The sequence below is a fragment of the Hyposmocoma kahamanoa genome, unplaced genomic scaffold (genome assembly GCF_003589595.1).
Source record: "Hyposmocoma kahamanoa isolate Upper Pololo Valley unplaced genomic scaffold, ASM358959v1 100021, whole genome shotgun sequence".
NCBI classification, from domain to species: Eukaryota; Metazoa; Arthropoda; class Insecta; order Lepidoptera; family Cosmopterigidae; genus Hyposmocoma; species Hyposmocoma kahamanoa.
This window is the reverse complement of record NW_020653200.1, coordinates 694,417-716,950: the sequence shown is the minus strand read 5'-3', so window position 1 is coordinate 716,950 and position 22,534 is coordinate 694,417. Positions and strand designations below refer to the sequence as shown.

At 39.5% G+C, this 22,534-nt stretch overlaps 1 protein-coding gene across 7 annotated transcripts in view; it reads right to left on the bottom strand.

Annotated features, from left to right (window-relative positions):
* Positions 1-22,534, bottom strand: part of LOC113226016 (disco-interacting protein 2) — a 160,946-nt gene that overhangs the window by 100,988 nt on the left and 37,424 nt on the right. For 3 of the 7 annotated variants that reach the window (XM_026458553.1, XM_026458772.1, XM_026458690.1), the window contains exon 3: positions 11,863-11,970. The exons of the other annotated variants lie outside the window; for them this stretch is intronic. In XM_026458553.1, the coding sequence (XP_026314338.1) occupies positions 11,863-11,970 (108 nt within the window). The remainder of the gene's footprint in view (positions 1-11,862; positions 11,971-22,534) is intronic. 7 annotated transcript variants of the gene reach the window in all.

Below are 22,534 nucleotides of genomic sequence, written 5' to 3'. Positions count from 1 at the left end.
CTGCAATTTATGCCTTACTTTCAATATTAGCGTCAAAGTTAAGGATGTCTGTAAGAGGTACAGATATACCTCGACTAAAAGGAGTCAGTTTGATCTGACTCCTTTTAGCAGAAAACAGACAGGCCTGCGTTTTGGTGGCGTTGAACTCGACCAGATGTCATCTCCCCGCTGAGAGACGAGACTTAAGGTCAAGTTCGTCCGCTCCACCGTGACCGCTCTCAACGAACAGGTAATTACCCTGCAGTCTTTTGCGCTGGACAGATATCTCTCCGTAACAGTGCTGTCTTTTGCATACCTAACAATACCTGGGACTAGCAGGTCATTGATGTGTAGCAGGAAAAGAGTCGCAGAAAAAACCGACTCCTGCGGGACTCCGGTATCTATAGTCATTAAGTCAGATGAGCAGCCTTCAATGGCTACTTCCTTGATTTTTGGATTGGATTTCCTTCGGTCAATCAGACCATTCATCAAGGAAATCTGACATCCAGCTACAAATGTCAGCAGAGATGCCGTAAGCGGGAAGCTTGCTCTGCCAACTTGCGTGCCAAACCCTGTGATACGGCTAGAGCCTCGCCGTGCTTCTCGATGGCTCCGCCCCAGCAGTGAGTATTCGAGGTCGTTTGTTTCAAGGTATGATAGCAGCTTGTCATTCAGAAGTTTTTCTATAACCTTACAGAGTATGGAAGTAATAGCGATAGGTCGATAATTATAGGGGTCGGTACGGTTGTCCTTTTTGGGTCTGGTTGCACATTTGCAAGCTATCATGATCCTGGAACTATTCTCGTTTTGAGAGAGAGAGGCGGTACAGTTCAAGTGCACAAAACCTCGTGCCGGTATAGGTACCATCAGGTCCAAAAGCTATGTTAACGTCTAGATTGTGCAGAGCTCTACGAACCTCTTTTGCATGGATTGTGAGCTCCGGCATTGAAGTATCACATCGTGGTAATAAGGTTGGTGGTTGTTTAAGAGCTTTGCGTCTAGACGTGAATTGTTAGCAAATACTGCAGTAAATAATTTTGCTTTTTCTGTTGCGGAATGAGCAAGTGTTCTGTCAGGTTTTTTCATGGGAGGCAAGGTGGGACGGCAGAAGTTGGATTCAACTGCTTCGTACCAGGAGGGTAGGACGCAAGTCTGGCCCCAATCTTGCTGACATGGTCGAATCTTACCTTTCGGATAACCCATTTGCAGAACTTGCCGGCAGAGTTAAAAGCTCCTCGCGTGAGCTCTCCGTGCTCGAATGTTGCGGGCACGAGCTTGTTCCCACGTTTGGTAAGCGGATTCCTTGCGGGCCTCAGCACGGACACAATTCGCATTAAGCCAGGGTCGGGTTTTGTGACCGAGCGGAATGTCGGAGAATGAAATAAAATAATCCATTCCCTGCCGGATCACAGCCGCAACCGCCTCAGCAGAGCAAGAGGGGTCACGAGAGGAAAAACAGACATGTCGCCAAGGATAAGACGCAAAGAATGCCGCATCTCATCATAGTCTGCTGACACGTATCGCCATAATCTCCTTGTGCCCCATGGATAGTCAACTGGGTATTTATGGTAGTATTTCGACACGGTTTTCACGACTCAGTGATCGGACGTTCCCAGCGGTGCCAAGATCGATACCGAGTGTCTGAGTGGATCTGTTGACAGCAGCAGGTCCAAGCAATTGGCCGTATGTCCGTCTACATCCGGTACCCGCGTTGCGTTATTTACCAGCTGAGTGAGCTTTAACGATATCACAAACTTGCGCGCCTCTCTCCCAGCATGGTTCAATTTCTCAAAGGGGAATTCACTAAAGTGAGTATTAAAGTACCCGAGAAAAATAAGCTCCGCCGAGGGATACGGTTGTTGGGCTTTATCTGCCATCTTGGTCAGACGTTCAAATAGCCTGGTTGTCATATGATCAACGCTGTGCGGTCTGTATAAACATGCATAGACACTCTTCTCCGTTCCCGTATCCACCACCCATATAGCGGAAAACCCGTTACCCTCGAAAGCAACGGAGACGCCGACAGCATACGTCGTCACGGATATACATACAGACCCCAGCTCGCTGCAAAAATTTGTGTTCAAGCGTGTAGCCTGGGTAGTTGAGGTAGTTGGTAGGTAGGCTGGGTAGGTGTTGCTATGTGCGTCTCCGTTAAGAAGAAAAGGTGCGGCTTCTCGTTTTCCAGGTGGTAGTGGACAAGGTTCGAGTGCAAGTCTCGGATGTTAGTGAGGTGCACTTTCAGCGGGAGGAAGTGCCGCCGTTGTTTATCCTTGTTCTTCTTTATAACTTTCATGTTGGTTGGTGGTGTTGAAGGGGAGAAATTGGTTTAGATGGTTCAGGTGCCACTCAGTTGACCAATAGGAACTCTCAAGTTAGCCAACCTTTGGGGAACCGATTTGGAGACTGCGGGAACGCCCGAGTCCTCCCCTCCCCGAAAAATGGCCACCGGGTCCTCCCATCCAGTCGCCAACTGGCACGGTGGAGCATTTCGGGATTTTTCGCGAAGTGGCGGGGCAGCTTTTTGTACGTGTCTGGTGGCGCTACTTGGGCCTCCTACTACCTGCGGTCGGCCAACGGCAAGACCGTGCTTCGGATCCCGCTACCCCCTTTTATTTTTAGGGGGGGAAATCTTTATAGATTCCCCCTGAGCCCAGGGAGACTCAGGGGTTATGTAAGGACTCTCCCTCCATACTGGAGGATCCCGGAGCCTCGGATCCCGCTACCCTCAAACTCAACTCAACAGACACCCCCAAAACCCTCAAAGGCCTTCGCCAATAGCAGCCTCTAAGACTACAGGATTACTCGTTTCTTATCACTATTCAGACATTTTGTGTAAAAAAATACACACGTATATTTTTATTTTCTGCTTTGCAAATAAATGTTGTCCTTAATAAACAAATGTTTTTTTTAAGTTTTTCCTTTAGGGAAAACGTTATTATTTCGTAAAACAGAATAAGGGAAAACGTTATTATTTCGTAAAAAAGAAGTAGAGTTTGCGGCAGGATTCACTTTGAGAAACCATACCTGTTTACAAAACAATGTTAATTAAGAAAACTTTAAATAACTTCAACAACAAATACATTTTCTTTTTCAAATTAACGAACAACGCAATTAAATTTACATTACTCAGGGCCGAATTTTTCCATAAAACTTCAAATTGTCCACATCCATAACGTAGTTGTAAAATTATAAAAATGTAATCCGTTTCTACAGCTACATTTCTATTTATACTACAAAACTATTAATTACACTATCTCACATGCATGAAAGTTCTACACATATACGCAAGCATATAGATTGATATATGTCGCAACACTGTTTTCTCTTGTTTTCTTTACATTATTCACGTTGCTCCTTTATACCTTACACATAACATTGCCGTTTACCATACAATCAAATTACTGATCTAATTGAGGTATATTTATTCTAACTGCCTCCGTGGCCGAACGGCTAGCATGCTGGTCTGCCACGCAGAGAGCCCCGGTTTGGTTCCTGGACCAGGAGAAATATTTGTATGGCGTATATTTATTTATGTAATGAGTTTTGGTGTGATTTGTGGTTATCTATGTATGCGTGTCTAGTACGGGGCTGAGTGTGTACGTTATTATTATTCTCTTCATTATTTGGTCAGCTTCCATAGCCTTCAGGTTCATGCAAACTTCTTACAAATCTACATGCCATCAGAATTAGTGTTCCATCATAAGGACTCGTGACAACCAATTCGAAGATTTGAATTGGATTCTAATTTTAGTTTACACCACACTATCCGGTTGCCGTGTGCGGTTACAATCAAAGGCCAACCGGCTATGTTAGTAGAAACGTAGGATTCAAACCACTTAATTTATTGTCTATTGTCAACGTGTACGGTTGCCGCCCTAGGCAATTCTCATATATCGAGGGGCAGGGTACGGCAAAGGTTTAAAATTGCCTTCTATATGTGTAGTTGAAAACAGTACTCCGGACACAGTGTATTCATATGGAACTTTTTTCATTTATAAAGCGAAAAATTACAGCTAATAATAAATCTCATCTAATGGCACTACATTGCTTGTCAAAACACGCTAAGATTCAGTTTCGATACAATAAACATGCAAAATTATTGGCGTCAACCACGGACCTTAAAAAATTCGCTGCTTTTAAAGAACGAGTAGCCCATACCAAAAAAATAAGTATATGACTTTGATTTTCATTAGTTAAAATCATCACATTGGATCGGCATAACATTCGTCAGTTTCGGCATAACAGCATAATAATAATCGGCATAACAGTTGTCAGGTTGCGCTAGATATGTCTCAGTTTTTTTAACCACTTATAGTTGTTGAAATGTAATAAGCCCGTTTTAATAGCTTATAAAGACGATAGAATGTAACTTTGAATAAAAACACTTTGTTTTGAACAGACAAACAAGAACTTTGTTTTGTAAATCAAAACAAAACAATAAATTTGGATGACAATGATTCAAATTTTTATTGTATTAAAACAAGTAAGGTTTGGCAATTATGAATGAAAAATGATATCTGATAAATGTCCACCACGACCACAGTTACAGATGTCGATTCTTTCATCAAAGTTTTTAATCACTTTTTGATAAATTGGTGGATCTATTTCGTTAATCATTTAACGAATTTTGGTTTCACAGCACTATAGGCGTCACACAGTAAGAGGCTTCATTTGACACCTGTCATCGCAACGTAAATAGGTATGTAACTAAGCATATCGACAACCATATTAATCGATTCTCACGAGAAATCGATTCGAAGATTTATTTTTCGAGTCCTTGGTTTTCAGTACTAGATAGAACAAATAACATTTATTTAAGGTATATTGAGTTCAATATAAATAATAAGTAAGTATTTGGAATAATTACAATGAGAACCTCTAGTTGTTGTAGTAAACAAAAAAGACTTCATAGTTTAAATCATTATACACTTTCATCGGAAGATGAGCCAAAATCATCAGTTGAGTGAGTATCTCAACTAGTATATCTCAATATGGTAATTGTTCACGAAATTTGTAGATATATTTTACTGAAAGTTGGGTTTATTCTATGTCCCGCTCGCACAAAGGCACCGCCCCTTTCGCACAAGTAGCATAGTCCGGAGCGGGCGAAGCGCCCTCTTCCAATTCACAACGGCAACCCGAGAACACATCATAGGAGCACTCTTCCAATTCACAACGGCAACGCGACTACACATCAGAGAACCCCTCAAGACTGCCAGTAAAGAAGCCTTTGATATTATTCGATGGAATGTAATAGTCTAAAATCCAAAAAACAAGGATTCCAACATATAATAAACACAATCTCTCAATTAGTCCTTGCCATCTCGGAGACTTGGTTTCCCAAGGACTAACACTTTCAGTGTGCCCGGCTTTTCGTGTCTCCATGATGACAGAGACGATGGACATAAAGGGAGCGCACTTTTTGTTAATAAGTCCTTGCTCTTCTCCAAAATCCATCTCCCCTCACACAATAGAGATATACTTAACGCTGTAGCAGTAAGGATTGAAGATATCTCTTTTGTGTCAATATATCTGTACCTCCAGTGTAAATGGGTTAAACTCAACAAATGCTATTTTGCATGAGAGCGAAAACTCGTTTTGAATCAGTTTTTTTCTCACTCATTCAAAAAGAAAGTATTTTTTCAAATCTTTTCAGATAGAATAAAGGGTACGTAATAAGTTGATTGTAAAATGAACCTGTATTTTGCAAAAATGACAAAGATATTAGCTAACATAAATTGTTTATATCCCTTTACACAAAAGATGTAAACGTGTAAAATGGTTAAAGTAGAGTTTATCTAAAGAAATCAAAAAGTTATCAAAGTAAAATAGTACCGCTTTACACAAATTCACGCTCTTAAAATTGTTTGCGGGTATCGATAAAACTAATTTTTACCGCTTTACACAATATTAGGCCGGTATTATAAAACAAAACATATATAGTTTCATCTCTTTACACTAACACTCGAACGACGTTTAATTTGTTCATACAGGTAAAAGCAGACGTTAACTATAATTAAAACATACGTTTTGCGAATGTCGCTATTGCTTGTGAGATAAATTAAAAATAAACAAACCATTTTGAACAAATTACTTGAAAATTTTTGCTAACTAAATACCTTCGCACGATCGTTATCTTCGCAGCCAATGATCGCATAACCACAAATGTCAAAACAAACGATGTAGCATTACGAAAAACACGCAATGGTATCAAAATCCACATATTGGATAAACTCGAGTATAACCGTTTTACTCTGGAGGGACAGATATATTCCCCACCCTAATTTTCTTGTTTTGCAAGATCTATGCTCCATTATATCAGTGCTCCCCTAATTTTATGTTTCCTATAGAGATGTTATGGGCGATTTTAATACATCATGCGTCCTGGCGATCTTATCGTTCAGTTCCGTTTGGTACCCTGCTTGTTGACCTCCTGGATGACCTGGATTTGTGCGTTATAAATAACGGCAGCCCCACAAAAAGGCCCAACCCAACTCAGAATCCACGCAGTGCAATAGACTTAACAATTTGTTCACCGCAGTTGGTTCTCTTTTAACATGGTGCACTCTCAAGAGTACATATGGCAGTGACCACTACCCCCATTCTTATCTCTTTGCCGGATAATAGATTAAAAGTTCATTGTACGTGTGGCGCACTATAAGTTTCTGGAATGAATAAGAAAAAAATACGATAAATGATCAGAAACGAATTTGTTTCGCAAAATATTCTCCGTTAGCGTTAATGCACTTTTTCATACGAATGATCCAATTTTGAAAACATTTATGCCACTCTTCCGTGACAATATCTGGAGCATATTTTTCATACTCTTCGACAGCCCCTTCAGGTGATGAAAATCGTTCACCGCGTAACTGGTTCTTCATTTTTGGAAATAAATAAAAGTCACAAGGTCGGGACTGCACGCGGGATGGCTCATAAGGTCAACGTTGTTCACCTTCAAAAATTCATTTGTCTGTTTGGCCGTGTGAGAATTGGCATTATCGTGGTGCAAGATGATACGGCGATTACGGTTATTTTTACGGAGTTTGTCAATAACTTCCGGCAAACAAATGATCGAGTACTCAATCACTATTCACAGTACAACGATTCTCTAAAGCAACAGCAGCCACGTATCAAGTTGTATTAAAAAAAGAAGCAATCATCCGCTTAGAGGCACTTTGCACGCGCGCCACTTCCGTTGGTTTCGGCACATCTCGAAAGAGCCATACGCTTGATTGCTGCTTTGTTTTGGGATCGGAACTATAAATCTATGTTTCGTCACCTGTTACTTATACCCCACACCAAATTTGACGCCCCTTCTTTGGATCTGGTAAGCATGGCATTGCACCAAGTGACGCGATCCGTTTTTGAGCCTCACTCAAATTGTGTGGGATCCACCGAGAGTACAGCTTTTTCGCACCCAAATGTTTGTGTAGTATATTGATTGTATTTGACTCATGCCTATGCCTAAAGATGCCCGAATCTCAGGGTAACCTATAGTGCGCCCTATGTACTCCCCCACTTTTAAAATTTAGATTAAATAAAGCTGACTTATCATCTTTTTCGAAGGAAATCAATAATAATGTGGAGTCCCCCCTGACGTGGCGGCGGACAGTCTTACGGCATACAGGGCATTCAAGGAAACCCTTTTAACATCAGCATACACCAACATCCCTCAAAAACTAACAACGCGTAGGATTTTTCTTCCGTGGTGGAACGCTGATTGCACGGACGTCATCCGTAAAAGGAAGGAGGCAGAATAGAAGTACAATGATTTAATGTCTAAGGGAACCTCCTACACTACAAGTAGGTAGCGGCCCAATGTAGAAAGGTTCTGGCCCCAAAGAAAAACATGGCTGGACAAATTTCTGCGATAGCATGTCACCTCGTACTCCATCATTCGTAGTCTGGAGACAGATTCAAAGATTCCGCGGCTCTCTACGCCCTAAAGGAATCACCACACAACGACCCTTCAGGTTGGATTCACTCATTCGCGGACAAGCTAGCACCTCCATCAGTCCCAAACAAGGACAATCTCCCGTTATATACTTTCACCTATATCTCTGCTTCTAAAGAACTAGATGGTCCTTTCTCTCTACTGGAACTGAATATGGTACTAACTGGGCTTAAGGATACTGCTCCGGGAATAGATGGCATCCCATATTCATTCCTCGTAAACTCTTCAGTAAAACAAAATTATACCACCTAAAATTAGTTAATACCTTTTTCGACTGGGTATTATACTGGATTAGTGGAACAAACAAATTATCATTCCTCTTCTTAAGCTCGGCAAAGAACCCCTCGACTGCAATTCGTACAGACCCATTGCCCTATCTTCTACCCTATTCAAAGTGATGGAACATATGATAACTTTCAATAGAGTAGAAGATAGGGAAAGGCATAATCTATTGGCAAAAATGCAATTCGGGTTCAGAAAAGGATCCAGTACACTAGATAGCTTGAGTATCTTAACCACAGATATTACTTTGGCGTTTTAAAAACAACAGTATGTCGTAGGCCTGGATAAAGCAGCCGCCTACGATAACGTCCTTCTTCCGGCGCTCAGAAGTAAGCTACTTCAGCTGAGTGACCCTGAGAAGTTGGTGCGCTTTATTGTTAACTCGATTTCAGCAAGATCTATCGAAAAACGCTGCCATGATACTTCTATTTCTCCCCTATCTGTCTGGAAAGGTCTCCACCAGGCCTCCGTACTTAGCCCCCTTCTCTATAATGTTTACATGTTGGAACTGGGAAGGTCAACTCGTTCTGCCAGGTCCTGCAGTATGCTGTCGATGTAGCCCTGTATGTAAGATCAGAATCAGTCCAGGAAGCATCATCGCGCCCCACTTCGGCCTTAACCTATCTGAGCGATTTGGCTAGCCGAGCATGGCTTGTCATTGTTCCCAAGTGCTGTTGTGTTGTATTCTGTAGAAAAAGGAATGTCCCATCCTCCTACATTCTATGTTACGGTGACTACACTCCCGTAGATATACATGTCAAATTCTTGGTCATGTTTTTGGACTACAAACTATATATAAACGTGGGATTCAACACTTTTACTACATCGTGCCCTCGCGGGTATTTGTTGGGGTGCACATCCTTTTTTACCCAAAAACTGATATATAACGCAAATAGTCCGTAGCCATTTGGATTACGGCTCCTTCCTTTTGGATCCATGTAATAAATGAGCTCTGGATAAAATAGTTAAAATACAATCTAAATATCTTCGCATAATATTGGGCGCCATGAAATCTTCCCCGATTAATGGACTTCAAATCGAATGCGTGGATCCTCCCCTTTACCTCCGTAGGCAATTCCTCAGTGACCGATTCTATATTAAAGCAGTGCAACATGCTTCTCACCCCATTCTGGAACGGTTACAGATTTTGTCGCAGGCGACGAGGGAATTTGTTAATTCTAAAACTCCATGTGCTTAAACAAATTCCGGAAACCTTCTCTGCCCATAGAGCAGTTCCCTCCTCTCCCAATATTTAGTAATAATTTTAAATCGCTAATATTTAAACCAGATGTCATCCTCAATTTTGGCATTAACAAAGATTCTCCTCACGCATCTAAATTGTTAACAGAAAAATTAGGTACCAAATACGAAGGCTGACTCCCGATTTACAAGGGTGCCTGTAAATTGCAAGAAGGTGGTGCTGTAGGATCAGCCGTATGGATACCTACCTACAAACTACTCCTTAACTATAAACTCCCCCCGCTAACAATGTGTCTAATAACGTCTGTGTTTACCGGAGAAGCGGTCTCTCTTCTTGAGGCAATCCAGTTTGCTAAATCCCATAATTTGTGTAAAACCATTATCTTTACTAACTCTCAAAGTTCTCTTCAGGCAATATTAGCAAATCCGTTCCGCTTTAAAAACAAGTCCCCTACGATTTTGAAAATTCGAGAAGAATTGTACCGATGCCAACCTAAAACACTTAGCACTATCCTGGTATGGATCCCAGGGCACTGCGGTATTCCCGATAACGAAACTGCAGACTTACGTGCTAAACAGGCCATCACCAGTGGCTCCCTGATCTATGGTAAGGTTTTCCACCATGATCTCCTCACTCTGACGCATGACCATCTACTGAGATCATGGCAAGTCAATTGGCAAAACACTAGAAACCGGGCAAGTAAACACTACTACGAGATTCAAAAATGTATCCCAAACAGGCCCTGGTTTTTTAAACAAAAAATGTTTAGTAAACAAGCCGTATCCACCATCTGTCACCTAAGATTTGGGTATGCATGTACACCTGTCCATCTTGCCAAAATCAGGATAAGAGATACCTCTCTCTGTGAGTGTGGCGTTGAGGATGGCACCACAGATCATGTTCTTTTTAAGTGCCCTAAGCTGAACGGTTCTCTCTACGATTTACTACCTCAAGATGTCCCTCGTCCAACTAATATAAAATGCATCCTCGAGATGTCCAAGCCTTTAAAATTCTAAACAAATTTTTGGGCAATAAATCAATTGTTTATTTATTTTTAATTTCTTTTATAACCCCTGCCTATAACTACACTGCTTGCATTAATTCATTAATTTAACTAAAATATTTACTAACAACCCTGATTCATTAGACTATGCTTTGTGTTGTCCTGTGAAGTTGCAACTGTGTGCTTTGTTTTAGATAAACCCGCTTCGAGTCTCACAGACAGCAATAAGGGTCAAAATTATATAGAAAATAAATTTACTCCTCCCGTGTAGAGGCTACCTACGTGACATTGGCGGAATTGTGAAAAACACGGGGTCTACTCTCGATCTCCGTCCGACATCCGTCCGAAAAAATTACTGCCAAATAAGCAATACTTGACCAAATGAAAAGATACGAGATGCGAATGAAGCTTCGTACTGGATACATGTCTTTTAATTTTGTCGAATATTACTTATTTGACAGTAATTGTTTCGGACGGATGTCGGACGGAGATCGAGAGTAGACGCCCACAGGTCAAGCCACTAATAAATAAAGAAGAAGAAGAAGAACTATAGGTGTCTTTATGATAGGCCACTGTTCTAGAAAAGCAGATCCCATGCCCATGTATTATGAAAACCAAAATAATTCATTATACATATAATCTAGACGATTTACTCAGATGTATAATATTCAAATATATTACGTCACTTATCGGTATAAGATAAAGTGCAAACGAATTCAACTTTACCCAACTACACGGTAGCAAGAAAGAGCTGTAAGTTGCTGTTATTGAAATGTTTCCAGCCTCGAGTTGTTCGAATAAAAAGGTCTACCCTGTAGACAAAAGTTTCGTAGGAAGAGAAAAGAAACAAAGTCGGCTGATTGCTTTTTCAGCTGCCGTAAAACTTAGAAATTGTAGTTTAAAGCAAATTGTGGACGTTGTGTGTAGATTTTTTTACTTACTGCAATTTTGTATGGATAACATAATTCGTCAGTTCAAGGAGTTGTTTGTTGTAAGTATTGCAGAAAATAGCCTTTCAACCCTTGTATTGATAATCTAAATTTCACCACAGTTAGTCTTCTGTGTATGCACATATGACGAACCGCAACCACCAATTTTTCATGCATAGTTCGGTCATGTGGACGTACTAAGACGTTAGCAACTCACTGCTCGTTCTTGGACTATGGACACATCAGATAAATGCGAAGTTGCAAGCCTTAGTAATAATTGCAATAATCACTTTGTAGGGCACTGAAATGGGTAAATGGACTTATGGTAAGTGGGTGTAGACACTTGCAGTACTAAGGAAGTACGACATAAGATTTCAAGTATTTTGCACCTGCGATTCCGGAAGGTTTCCGTAAATAGGTCGGGTGGTGATAGGTAGTGGACTCTGCGTTTTAGATTTTGGCGTTGCAACTTCGTATCACAGATGATGTGTCTGGGTTTAGATGGCAAAGATACCTGAGTGGTATCGCTTCTCGTTGTGTGTGACACGGCGGTGCGTGCGCCGGTTGCGCGTGTGCTGACGGCTGCCGTCGCCACGAGGCCCGCGCGCAGCTGCCCCGCCCGCTGTCAACGCGTCACATCCAATGTACTCCACGGCCAAACCATCTAATCTAAACTTGCTATTGCCTAATGATCTTTAATGTAAAGTACCTACGACAGTGACGTTCCATATCTTATCAATACAGACTGGCACTGTGGTCATTGACTAGTACGGCATTAGAATCCGATCCGAAGGGATGCACAAACAGCCCAAGACAGTGAAGACACGACATAAAATCAAACATAACAATTTGGACTGATATCCCTCTTTTCAACAGTTATAAATAGATTTATGTTATTAGTTGTTTGTTCACTGAAGTTTTTTTATAGCCTTGATTGCACCACCGGACAAAACTGGAAGCCCTTAACCCGGGTTATAAGCAAAGTAGCGGACCTGAGACCATCCAGGTGCCTAGGTTCAGGACGCTACTGGATTCTTCCGCCATAAGGGCAAGCTATAGAAAGAATAGGCCCGGAACGTACCGGGGGTAATGCCTTAAGTACATTACAATCGAGAAACTAAAAAAAAAACCTTCATTCCTACTGCGTTATAGGCTCTTGGAATGTGCAGTGACAACAGCGTCATATCATCGCTGCGGTGCAAGCAAAACGATAAAGCAAACAAACCACTTGACATAGTTTCTTCAAGGCAACTCGTACGTAATAATATCTCAATATTGTTTCCTGGCTAAACCTCTTATCAAGTAGGTAAGTGTATACTTAGTACAAAAATACAATATATTTAGTAAATATATGGACTTAAAACAACACGCAGGTCAATTGTCGCCTTAAAACATAAGTAAACGGGAAAAAACTAAAATAAGTTGATAGTACTCGTATATGTCTAAGGTTGTGTAATGTTATTCAGTATTGTTTAACATAACACCTTGTAATTTATGGGAAATGAAACTATTTTCCTGATCTAAATCACCGTATGTTTATATTTTCCAACAAACCAACGATTATGACACTACAGGTCCCATAGTCGTGACCATTGATTTAAATCCGAAAAATAGTTGCATTTCCTATATGTAGCGAATGCGAAAACCTAATTAGTAAAGTAAGTAGTAGTAAAAGTAGTTAATACTTTAAAACAATAAAATACTTTGGCTACTTACATTACATCAAATTATTTAGTAGGACACAGACAAATGTCCGAAAAGAAGTACCATAACGCGTTTTAAAACAAAAAATATTTTTGCGTTTATATTTTTCATTACATTAACACAGTTATAATAATATATATCGAACATAGAAAATGAGGGAATTTAATTCGTTACACACGTACAGATACAGGGTCAGTGACCTGAACGATTATGCTTCTTATCAGGTTGCGCAATGCAGGCCGAAAACTTTGTTACCCGATCAATAAGGGTCCTATCATTTTTATATCAAAACGTTTTATACACTAGTTACTATTTACAAATGCTTTGAACGCATATGCGGTTGTCGAGTTAGTTTTCCATATGATTAGTAAAATTGTTTTATATTTTCCGCTGAGGACGCGATCGATTTACTTATTTCCGTTCTGAATTAGGCCAATCAACCACGTAAGTTTAAATTACTAATGAGCTCTACACACCAAACGTGGCGCAATGCCTCCATAAAGGGGCGTGGACATGGGTGTGGGTATCACTCATATCACTGCAGCTGTGATAATGATAACGATTACCAGCAAAAACCGTTCATATTAAAACATCGTCGCCGCCACACCGGGTGTCTTGACAACGTAATCTATGCAATTCAGCAGAGTGTAGTAAATAAAATCCTGATTTATAACTCTGTCTGGCTAATCACTAACAAGATTGTCAACAGATTTCGGAAGGTTTATTAGACGGTATGCGGTTAGGTTCATTATACTATTACGGACACCATTCCTGCTTGGCGGTGTGCAGCCACGAGGTGCAGTCAATTATGTATGGATGAAATTTAGAAGTTTTGCGTTCAAGAAAAAGAATGTTACCACAATAGCATTAGTATGCAAGATTCTAAATTTAAAAAAAAATTAAGTATCGTCAGTCAATCCATAAATAAAACAATCAATAGTGAAATTATCGATTTTCTCTGCGAAGTAGCCAATGGAAGCTTCATCGCTACGACGCGTGTTTCTATCATTACAAAGATTCTTGTCGGCGCGTATCGAATACTCTTTCTAAGCCCAGCTCTTTTTAAGCCCTTTTTATCGATATTAAAAAGCAACGGAAAACTCACTCAGTTTTCTAACTTTTTTATTTTCTTTTTTTTTTTCTTAAATACTTGTGTTTTTTTCTTAAATAATGTATTCACCAATTCATTATGCAATCTCAAGCAGTGCTAGGAATATAAATTTCTAATGAGGTGAATACGATATTTGATGTTGCCTGTAGGGCTAGCACGATAAAGAAGATTGACTGTCGTATCTTATGATATTTTTACTTATATGTAGCAAAACTGAGTTGCAGAGCTCCAAATTTGCTCTAATTGCTTTGTCTGCCAACGAAATAGACAAGGATATGGTACAGGTCCAAGTTGTAGCGTTCGGGGAATGCGCTGCAGGCAGGGTATTCTACTTCTTAGCCACTCGCCATATAATAAGTGGAAGCGAAACGCTTCGTGCGACTTATGAGTACCCACAACTTAGGGTGGAACCCCAGCCTGCGTCTAGTCCCCCGACTATGAAAGGGGAAGGCGGAATTAAATCATGAAGTTCCATCGCACACTCTCCGTGATGTATCCTACAGAATACCGATAAGCAGGCAACCTTACGGCGGTTTTCATTGCTCTGCAGCTTCGCTTCTTTGATTCCGAGCCAACCTCTTGCCACGTTTGTCGATTGAATCCAAGGTGGTCAGTTAGCATGTAGCAGAGTCATCCCATAGAAGGCAGTAGTACTCAATACAAGACCGGACTTGTGCTTGGTACAGCTGAAGCAACTGTCTCGGTGTGTGTGTCGGTGTACATTTCCCAATCTACCGACCCTGAGAGATAGGGTTTTCCGGAGAGACTACGCGCTCGACGACAAGACCAGGGTACGGCGAGCGTCCGGGCCAAGCCCTCCGCCAGTTACACGTCTTCACTTCGTCTCTGGCGGACCCGGATTTGATATGGGTTTGTGGTAAGTTGCAGAGACGAACGCGGTCGTCTGCCCCGGTAGGGTGTGATCGGGACGATCGGGGCGCTATAAACAAAACTTATGTAGAATGATATGGGACTGGTGTCCAGGTGTGAAGTAACGCCTCACATTGAAAAGGATGTTAAGCTTCCTGGCTGCATTTTTTGGCCATGGATTCTATGTATCTGTCGAACTTCAAATTGGATGACAGGTCCTTTCCAAGTAGCTGAAGACTGTCGGCTATCGGTATCGATATATCACGAAAAGTCGGAGTCAGGTCAAAGGAACTCCGTTTTGTGGAGAACAGACACGCCCTGCGTTTTGATTAACAATAATTTGACAAGATTGGCATCGCCCCAATCGGAGATTGCTTTAAGTGTGAAAATCTAAACAACTAACCATGGACTTTCGTCAAGACTCGATTTCTTCTCTACTGACCCTTGCATTGGTCAAGTACCTTTCCTCAACAGTCGCGCCACTGCAGCGCTTCTACAAGCGGCCAAAGAGTTAATAGGCGTTTCAGAGCGTGCACATTAACACAAGCAATACACGAAAATAAGGTACAATTTATACCACCCGTAACCGTAACCGAAAAAAATAAATAATTGCGAATCGTCTACGCATACATATTCGAATCGTCTACGCATACATATTCGGAACAATTTTGCATGCGTTGAAATGTCAATAATGGTTAAGTGTTGCGTTTCCCGATGACAATACAAAAAACAAATACAGAAATGGCAGGATAAATTATCATCATCAGTCAACTGCAGTTTGATGCAAGACATTTTGTGTTCTACCTACCACATTTTATAAATTGATTGCAATGCTCTTGATACTGTGGTATTAAGGATTAATATAAGTTGGACGTATGATCCATAGTACAAAAGTTTCAAATACGGGAGCTAAACACAACTTTGTACTTGTTATGGTGTCTTTTGCAACAAACTTACTATGGACTATTACTACTACACACACCTCAAAACCTGGTCTCCCGATTATGCAATTGATAAAAAATAAACAACTAGTATGTAACGCTTAACAGATGTATTGCACATCACTACAAAATCGTATCTGCCCACTATCGTCGTTCCGCGTATAGTCGACCAACTGACAGATTGAGTAAAAGTCCAGTTACACGACACGAAAGTTTTCGCGCGGCGGCCGCGCGTCGACCGCCCCATTGCCACGCTTACATGTAGGTATATTAATGGCGAATCTGAATTCTATTTACTAGAGTACACTATTTAAATTCCTCTGAATAATAATAGGGGTTAAAGTATGAAATTGCCGATTTGTACTGAAAATCTAAATTGTTTATTTTTTAAATTTTTAACAAATTTATTTAATCAAAATAGTTGCCATTATTATCTATACATTGCTGCCATCTAATGGGAAGGTTATTAATGCCTTTGCGATAGAACTCCGACGATCTAGACTGCACAAACTGTGTGAAAGCATTTTGTACTGCCTCCCGGGAAGAAAACTTCTTGTCACGTAGATAATTGTCCAAATCACGAAAAAAATGGTAGTCCGTTGGAGCAAGGTCTGGTGAATACGGAGGATGACGAATGGTTTCTAACTGCAGTTCCTGAAGGGTCAAAATGGTTTCTCGCGCTGTGTGAGGTCTCGCGTTGTCGTGGAGCAATAATGGTGAAGATCGATTCATGAGTCGGGGCTGTTTTACTGCTAGTTTTGTCAACATGGTTCGGAGTTCGGACAATAGACATCTGCCGTTATTGCTTGACCAGATCGGAGAAAACTATAGTGAATAACACCATGCTGAGACCACCAAACAGTTACCATTACCTTTTTATTGGTAAGTTTTGCTTTAGGACACTGTTGTGGCATTTGACCTGGGGTCAGCCATTGCATTTTTCTTTTCCGGTTATCATAAAGAATCCACTTTTCATCACATGTTACAATTCGATCCAATATTCCTTCATTTCTGTACCGGTTCAACAAGGCAACACAAGTTTCAACACGCGTTTCTTTCTGCAGATCAGTCAAATCGTGAGGCACCCATTTTTCGTATTTTTTTATTTTATTGATTTGACGCAAGTGAGTCAATATTGTGGGTAAGGTAACGTTAAACCATGCCGCTAATTCCTGGGTAGTTTGACTAGGATCGGCTTCCACTATCTCTCTTAATTCATCGTTATTCACCTGTGTGGGCGGTCTTCCTCGTGGCTCGTTCTTTAAGTCGAAATTTCCATCACGAAAGCGTTTAAACCAAAATCGCACGGTGCGTTCATTAGTAGACCCCTCTCCAAACGCAGCATTGATATTGCGGGCTGTTTCTGCCGCGTTAGTTCCGCGTCGGAACTCGTATTCAAAAATCACTCGAATTTTCGCAGTATCCATCTTTCTTGTCTAAATTGAATAACAAAAACAATTGAAAGTCGATATTCAAATGTTTCAAATTTAAAAAAAAAAATCACAGAAACCATTTGAAAAAAGTTTCATTCGAAAACCTCAAACCATGAAGATTCTATGAAAATTCAAAGAACCTATTGCAATAAAACGGCAATTTCATACTTTAACCCCTAATACAACCGCACGGTCACCGCCCGGTCGCCGCGTAGACCAAATTCAAGCCAGTCTCGCCCGCGCCCGAGACGCTCATTTAAGTTAAAACGTAAAAGCTAAATAAATAGAGAGTATTTTGCCATGACAGTTGGATTCAAGCGGTCGCTGCGCGGCGATCACGCGGCGCAAGCAATTCGTGTTGAATAAAGGTGCCCTAAAAGTTTCAAAGAATTATAAACAAGACCAATTTGCTAGTTGTTATGTGCTCGGAAACACGTCTATTCCTGGCTAGCGTGCATACAAAAAATGACGGTTAGACCCCGCGCGGCGGCCCCGCGATGTAATTCGTGTCGAATATATGCGCCCTAGATGCTTTCGACAAACATGTTCACAAAACTAATAAATAATGAATGTAAACATCAAACTTTGTCGACGTTGATAATTTTAGTTCGAAAATATTGTGTACAGTTGAATGAAGCGCCTTTTGCCAAGACCATCAATACCGGGATGGTAACAATTTTCTAATGTAGTTATATTCAAACGTCATCAGTTAACCAGCAAATCAAAACAGAAAAATAAACCATTGAGAACGTGTTCTATTCATGACAAATGGCACAATAATACTAGTACGAAAAAAATAATTGTATTCCTAAAACATATAAAGCTACATGGGTTCCTTCAGTAAAAAGTGCCAGTAACATTTTAATTAGTTTACCCCCATAAACAACCTCTTTGAGCTGGGCGAAGACTGCGGATCTTAGAAACGATTATAATTTTCAAAGTCTTAAGCCCAATGCCAAATTTCTGCACCGATCGTTATGATTAACCACTAACAAACACTCGTAAACTGTAATAGACGTAATGATGATTACTTATAAATTCAAAATAAGAAACAACCATTGAAATTAAAATTTAGATAGTTTTATAATAATATAGCACTCTTTCGTGTGAATCCAAAACACTGCATATCCCAGTACAATGTTTTATAATTTCATTATAATAAGAATATTAAGACGAAAGAATCTTACTCAATTATAAATCCTTCCTTCGGAATAACCGCACAATCCTTTTCTCAAAATGCTATTTTTGATGTTACAGTGTAAGTATTGGATTGACACGTTGTGTTATTTTAAGTGTGACAAAATCGAGAGAAATATTAGTTAGTTAGGATACCCTTTATCGCAAATTACAAATTACCATAAGGGCATCAGTGGTACGAAAATTTGTTGTTTGTGATGAAAGACGATAAATAGCTTTGACATCGCCGGTCACCCCTCAGGTGGCGCAATGCAGGGTGGGGTGGCCAAAAACCAGTTTGCTAAGCCGATCGATATTACGCATATCAGATTTTCGGGGACACAAATTTCCTTTGATGTGAAATCTATGTCCATGTAATCAATCTCGGCTGCATGAAGTCGCTTTCGACTGTACGCATTAACTGCAAACATGCAGTCAATCTGTTAGAAGCTTTGTGGTTGATCTTTGTAAATAAATTTGTACATAATTAACAATTACAATATTTCGATACAGTTATTTTACATATTATATATTATTAGATATTTATTACATTACAATTATTTGTCAACCTCCGTGGTCGAGTGCCTTGCACACCGGTTTTTATGGTGTCGCTATCTTCGAAGTCCCGATTGCTGCCGGGTCAATCTCGGCTCTAGGTATTTGTGGTACCGTTGTTGTTTCAGATTTCCATAACACAAGTGCTTTAGTTATTTACTTTGGGATCGAAGTATCGTATATGATATTGTCTAATATTTATTTATTTATATTATTATAGATCAAGACAACCTGGAAGAGCTAAACGGGTTACTTAGTACCATAGATTTTTCTCATTCAAGCATAAATGACCTTTGGTGGTATCACTATATTTTTAAACGTCGTAAATTGCTAATTTTGATTATTCTTACACGTGTCCAATAAACAAAAAAAGATTCCATTGTGATTTTGTTATTATCAATTATTTAATTTAATTATTCAAAATGGAAAACAAACAACTTGGAAAATTAAAAAAAAATCTTGAACAAGCAAGTGAAAGAGCCATACGTTTGCTGCGAGAATACTTACACGCAATGTACAAGTACCTATACTGGTCGAGTTGAAGCAAAAAATGCTTAAAAGACTTATGAAGTCCTAAGAGAAGAGAACTATTGTTTCTTAACGTTGGAAACGTGACTCACGTTAGGAAACTACACATACATAAATACGTAATAATATAATACTTGTACATACTAATAATACTTGTATGAAATTGTGAATTATTTTTGGAATATTTATAAAGAACTTATTATTTTACCTGTACTTGTGTAAAAAAGAAATTGTTTTTGTTACTTTTGTTAAACTGTTGGCATCCTTTTGAGGCGTTACTTCAGATAGGGCAGTTGCTTCAGCTGTGTCAAGCACAAGTCCTTTTATGTATGGAGTACTGCTGCCACTTATGGGATGGCTCTGCTAAATTCAATCGATAAGCGTGCAAAGAGGCTTATAGGTGACTCGGATTTAGTAGAGGCGAAGCTGCAGATCCTTGAACACTGTCGTAAGGTTGCCCGCTTATCGCTTATGGAATTGCATGTTTTGATTCCGCCTTCCCCTTTCCATCATCGGGGACTAGACATGGACTGGTGTTCCACCCCTATGTAGCGGATATTCCCTGAAGGCTATAATTTGGACCTTTTCAAGTGTGCACGCTACATCGTCAACCCCATCGTCAGTTTCCATCAGGTGAGATGGAGGTCAAATGCGCACTTATTTTTTGTATAAAAATAAAAGCTTTAGCACAACGAACCATTTCTTTGAAATTATATTTTAAATTTTGTTTCTGGCATTACCAACGACCTTGTCTCTTTAAAATATAAAAAATATATATATGATTAAAATGGGATAAACTATAGGCTGTAGATAAACTGTAGTAAGTGTTTTTTATGAATCATAAAGCTGTTAACCAATTATAATTTTATTTAAAAATGTAGGTTCCGCCGAGTGTCAGAAACAAAGTTTTTGATCCATACATTACATAACATGTTACGGATTTTTCTATCATATCAAAATTGAAATCTAAAACAGCAAATTTTCTGGCGGAAACATTTGTTTTCCAACGGGACTCCCAATATGAAACATATAAAACAATGATATATCTTATAAACTGAAACTGCCTTTGTTGTGATAATGAATTACATAGAAGAATTTCTCTCGATGAAGCCGTAATTTTATTTGTTATTGAAAATCGTTGCTACGAAATAAATAACAAAAATTTTGCACTGCAATGTTTTATTTTACTAACGATCATACTATCCCTAGACAAATGATTGTATTTCTCATTAGTAGACCATACTTTCGCAATTTATTTGGTGAGCTATACTACGTTCATTAACTACGTAATTACGATAATGTATCACCAATATATGTTCGACCCGCTGGTGTTCACGGGTGTCGCCTATGGTGAGAGTTTGAACTACGCACATACCCACAAAGTTTACCCAATGCGGGTTGGAACATTTTACACACACGTGACTCCATTACGTCAATAAAAGAAATTATTATTAACAATTCTTTAAACAACTTAGATACCGAAACAAAAACAAAACAGTGATAACTGATCTATTTATAATAACTTGATAAAATTAATTGTTAATTCCTAACAATGTTATATCGCTTAATTGCAACAAATCGTCTAGGGTCAGATGGTTTATCAATTACAGAACTATAAATACAAGAAATCGTCCTTAAATATCAGAGAGAGAAACATACATAATTCCTCTTTATTATATCAGAGTGTTTCATGATCTTTGTTGAAGAGTTTTTCGCAAAATGTTTTTTTTTTATAATACGAAATAACGGGACGAACAAGCCGTGTGCCTGGTGGTAAGCGACACGCCTGTCCATATCAGTTACAGTGCCACTCAGAGCGTTAAATCACAAAGATCTGAGCGGCACTGCCACAGCGCCTGACACCCTGAGACACAAGTTGACAAGTCCCATGTGCCTGTAATTTCATCAGCACCCTTGCCCTTCGAAATCGGAACGCAGTAATATATACATTACTGCTTGGTGGCAGGAATAGGCAAGGTGGCAGTACTTCCCTGGACGAATTCTTTCAAAAGTAGCTCTGCTGCTACTAATAATAATGTATACATATAGGTTATTGACAAATTTCCAATGCTCCCTAAAATTATTCTGTATTAAACATTTTTTCAGGAATTATTTACAGGCATTGGCTTGTTTAAAACTACTATTATTGTACAGAATGTGCTATTTTAAAACTGTGCTAAAATTTTCCTGTTTCAGGGTCGTATTCCAGAACTCTACTCAATGCTCAAGTCAGGATTTTAGCAGACTTGAGTATGATTTCAAGCACTGGAAATACGACCATAATGGCAAGGACTTGAGTATGATTTTCAGTGCTCACTCAAGTCCTGACTTGAGTATTGGTAGAGTTCTAGAATACGACCCTCAGTGTCTTGAGGCTTAACGCCATTAGGTAAATTGGGGTTCCATTAAAGTAATATTATTATATTATTTCATACCTTCACCATGCTTAGGCAATTAAAATGAAAATTTTCTAATTTTAATTTAAATTGATAATTTTAAAATTAAAATGAAATTTTTCTAATTTTTTTCGAATTTCCAGATTAATTTGACAGCTAAACAGTTTAATATGGTGATGTCAGTGGCCGTCGAAATTTACTCACTTTTACTAGCTAGAACTTTTCTCCTAAGCCCTCCAATTCGCTTTAACTGTTTCCATTTTTTCATGTCCGTTTCTAGTCATTATAACACGTAAATTAACAATAGACCCGAAATCTCAATTGATATCAAATAAATGGCGAACATACTCTGTACAATCAGTAAATAATATCTATTTGGGATTTTCAACTAAATAAATGACTAATTATTATCCAAATCAATGCTAATCATCCTGTAACAGAAAGCGTCATGCGTTTATAGCATTTCCAATAA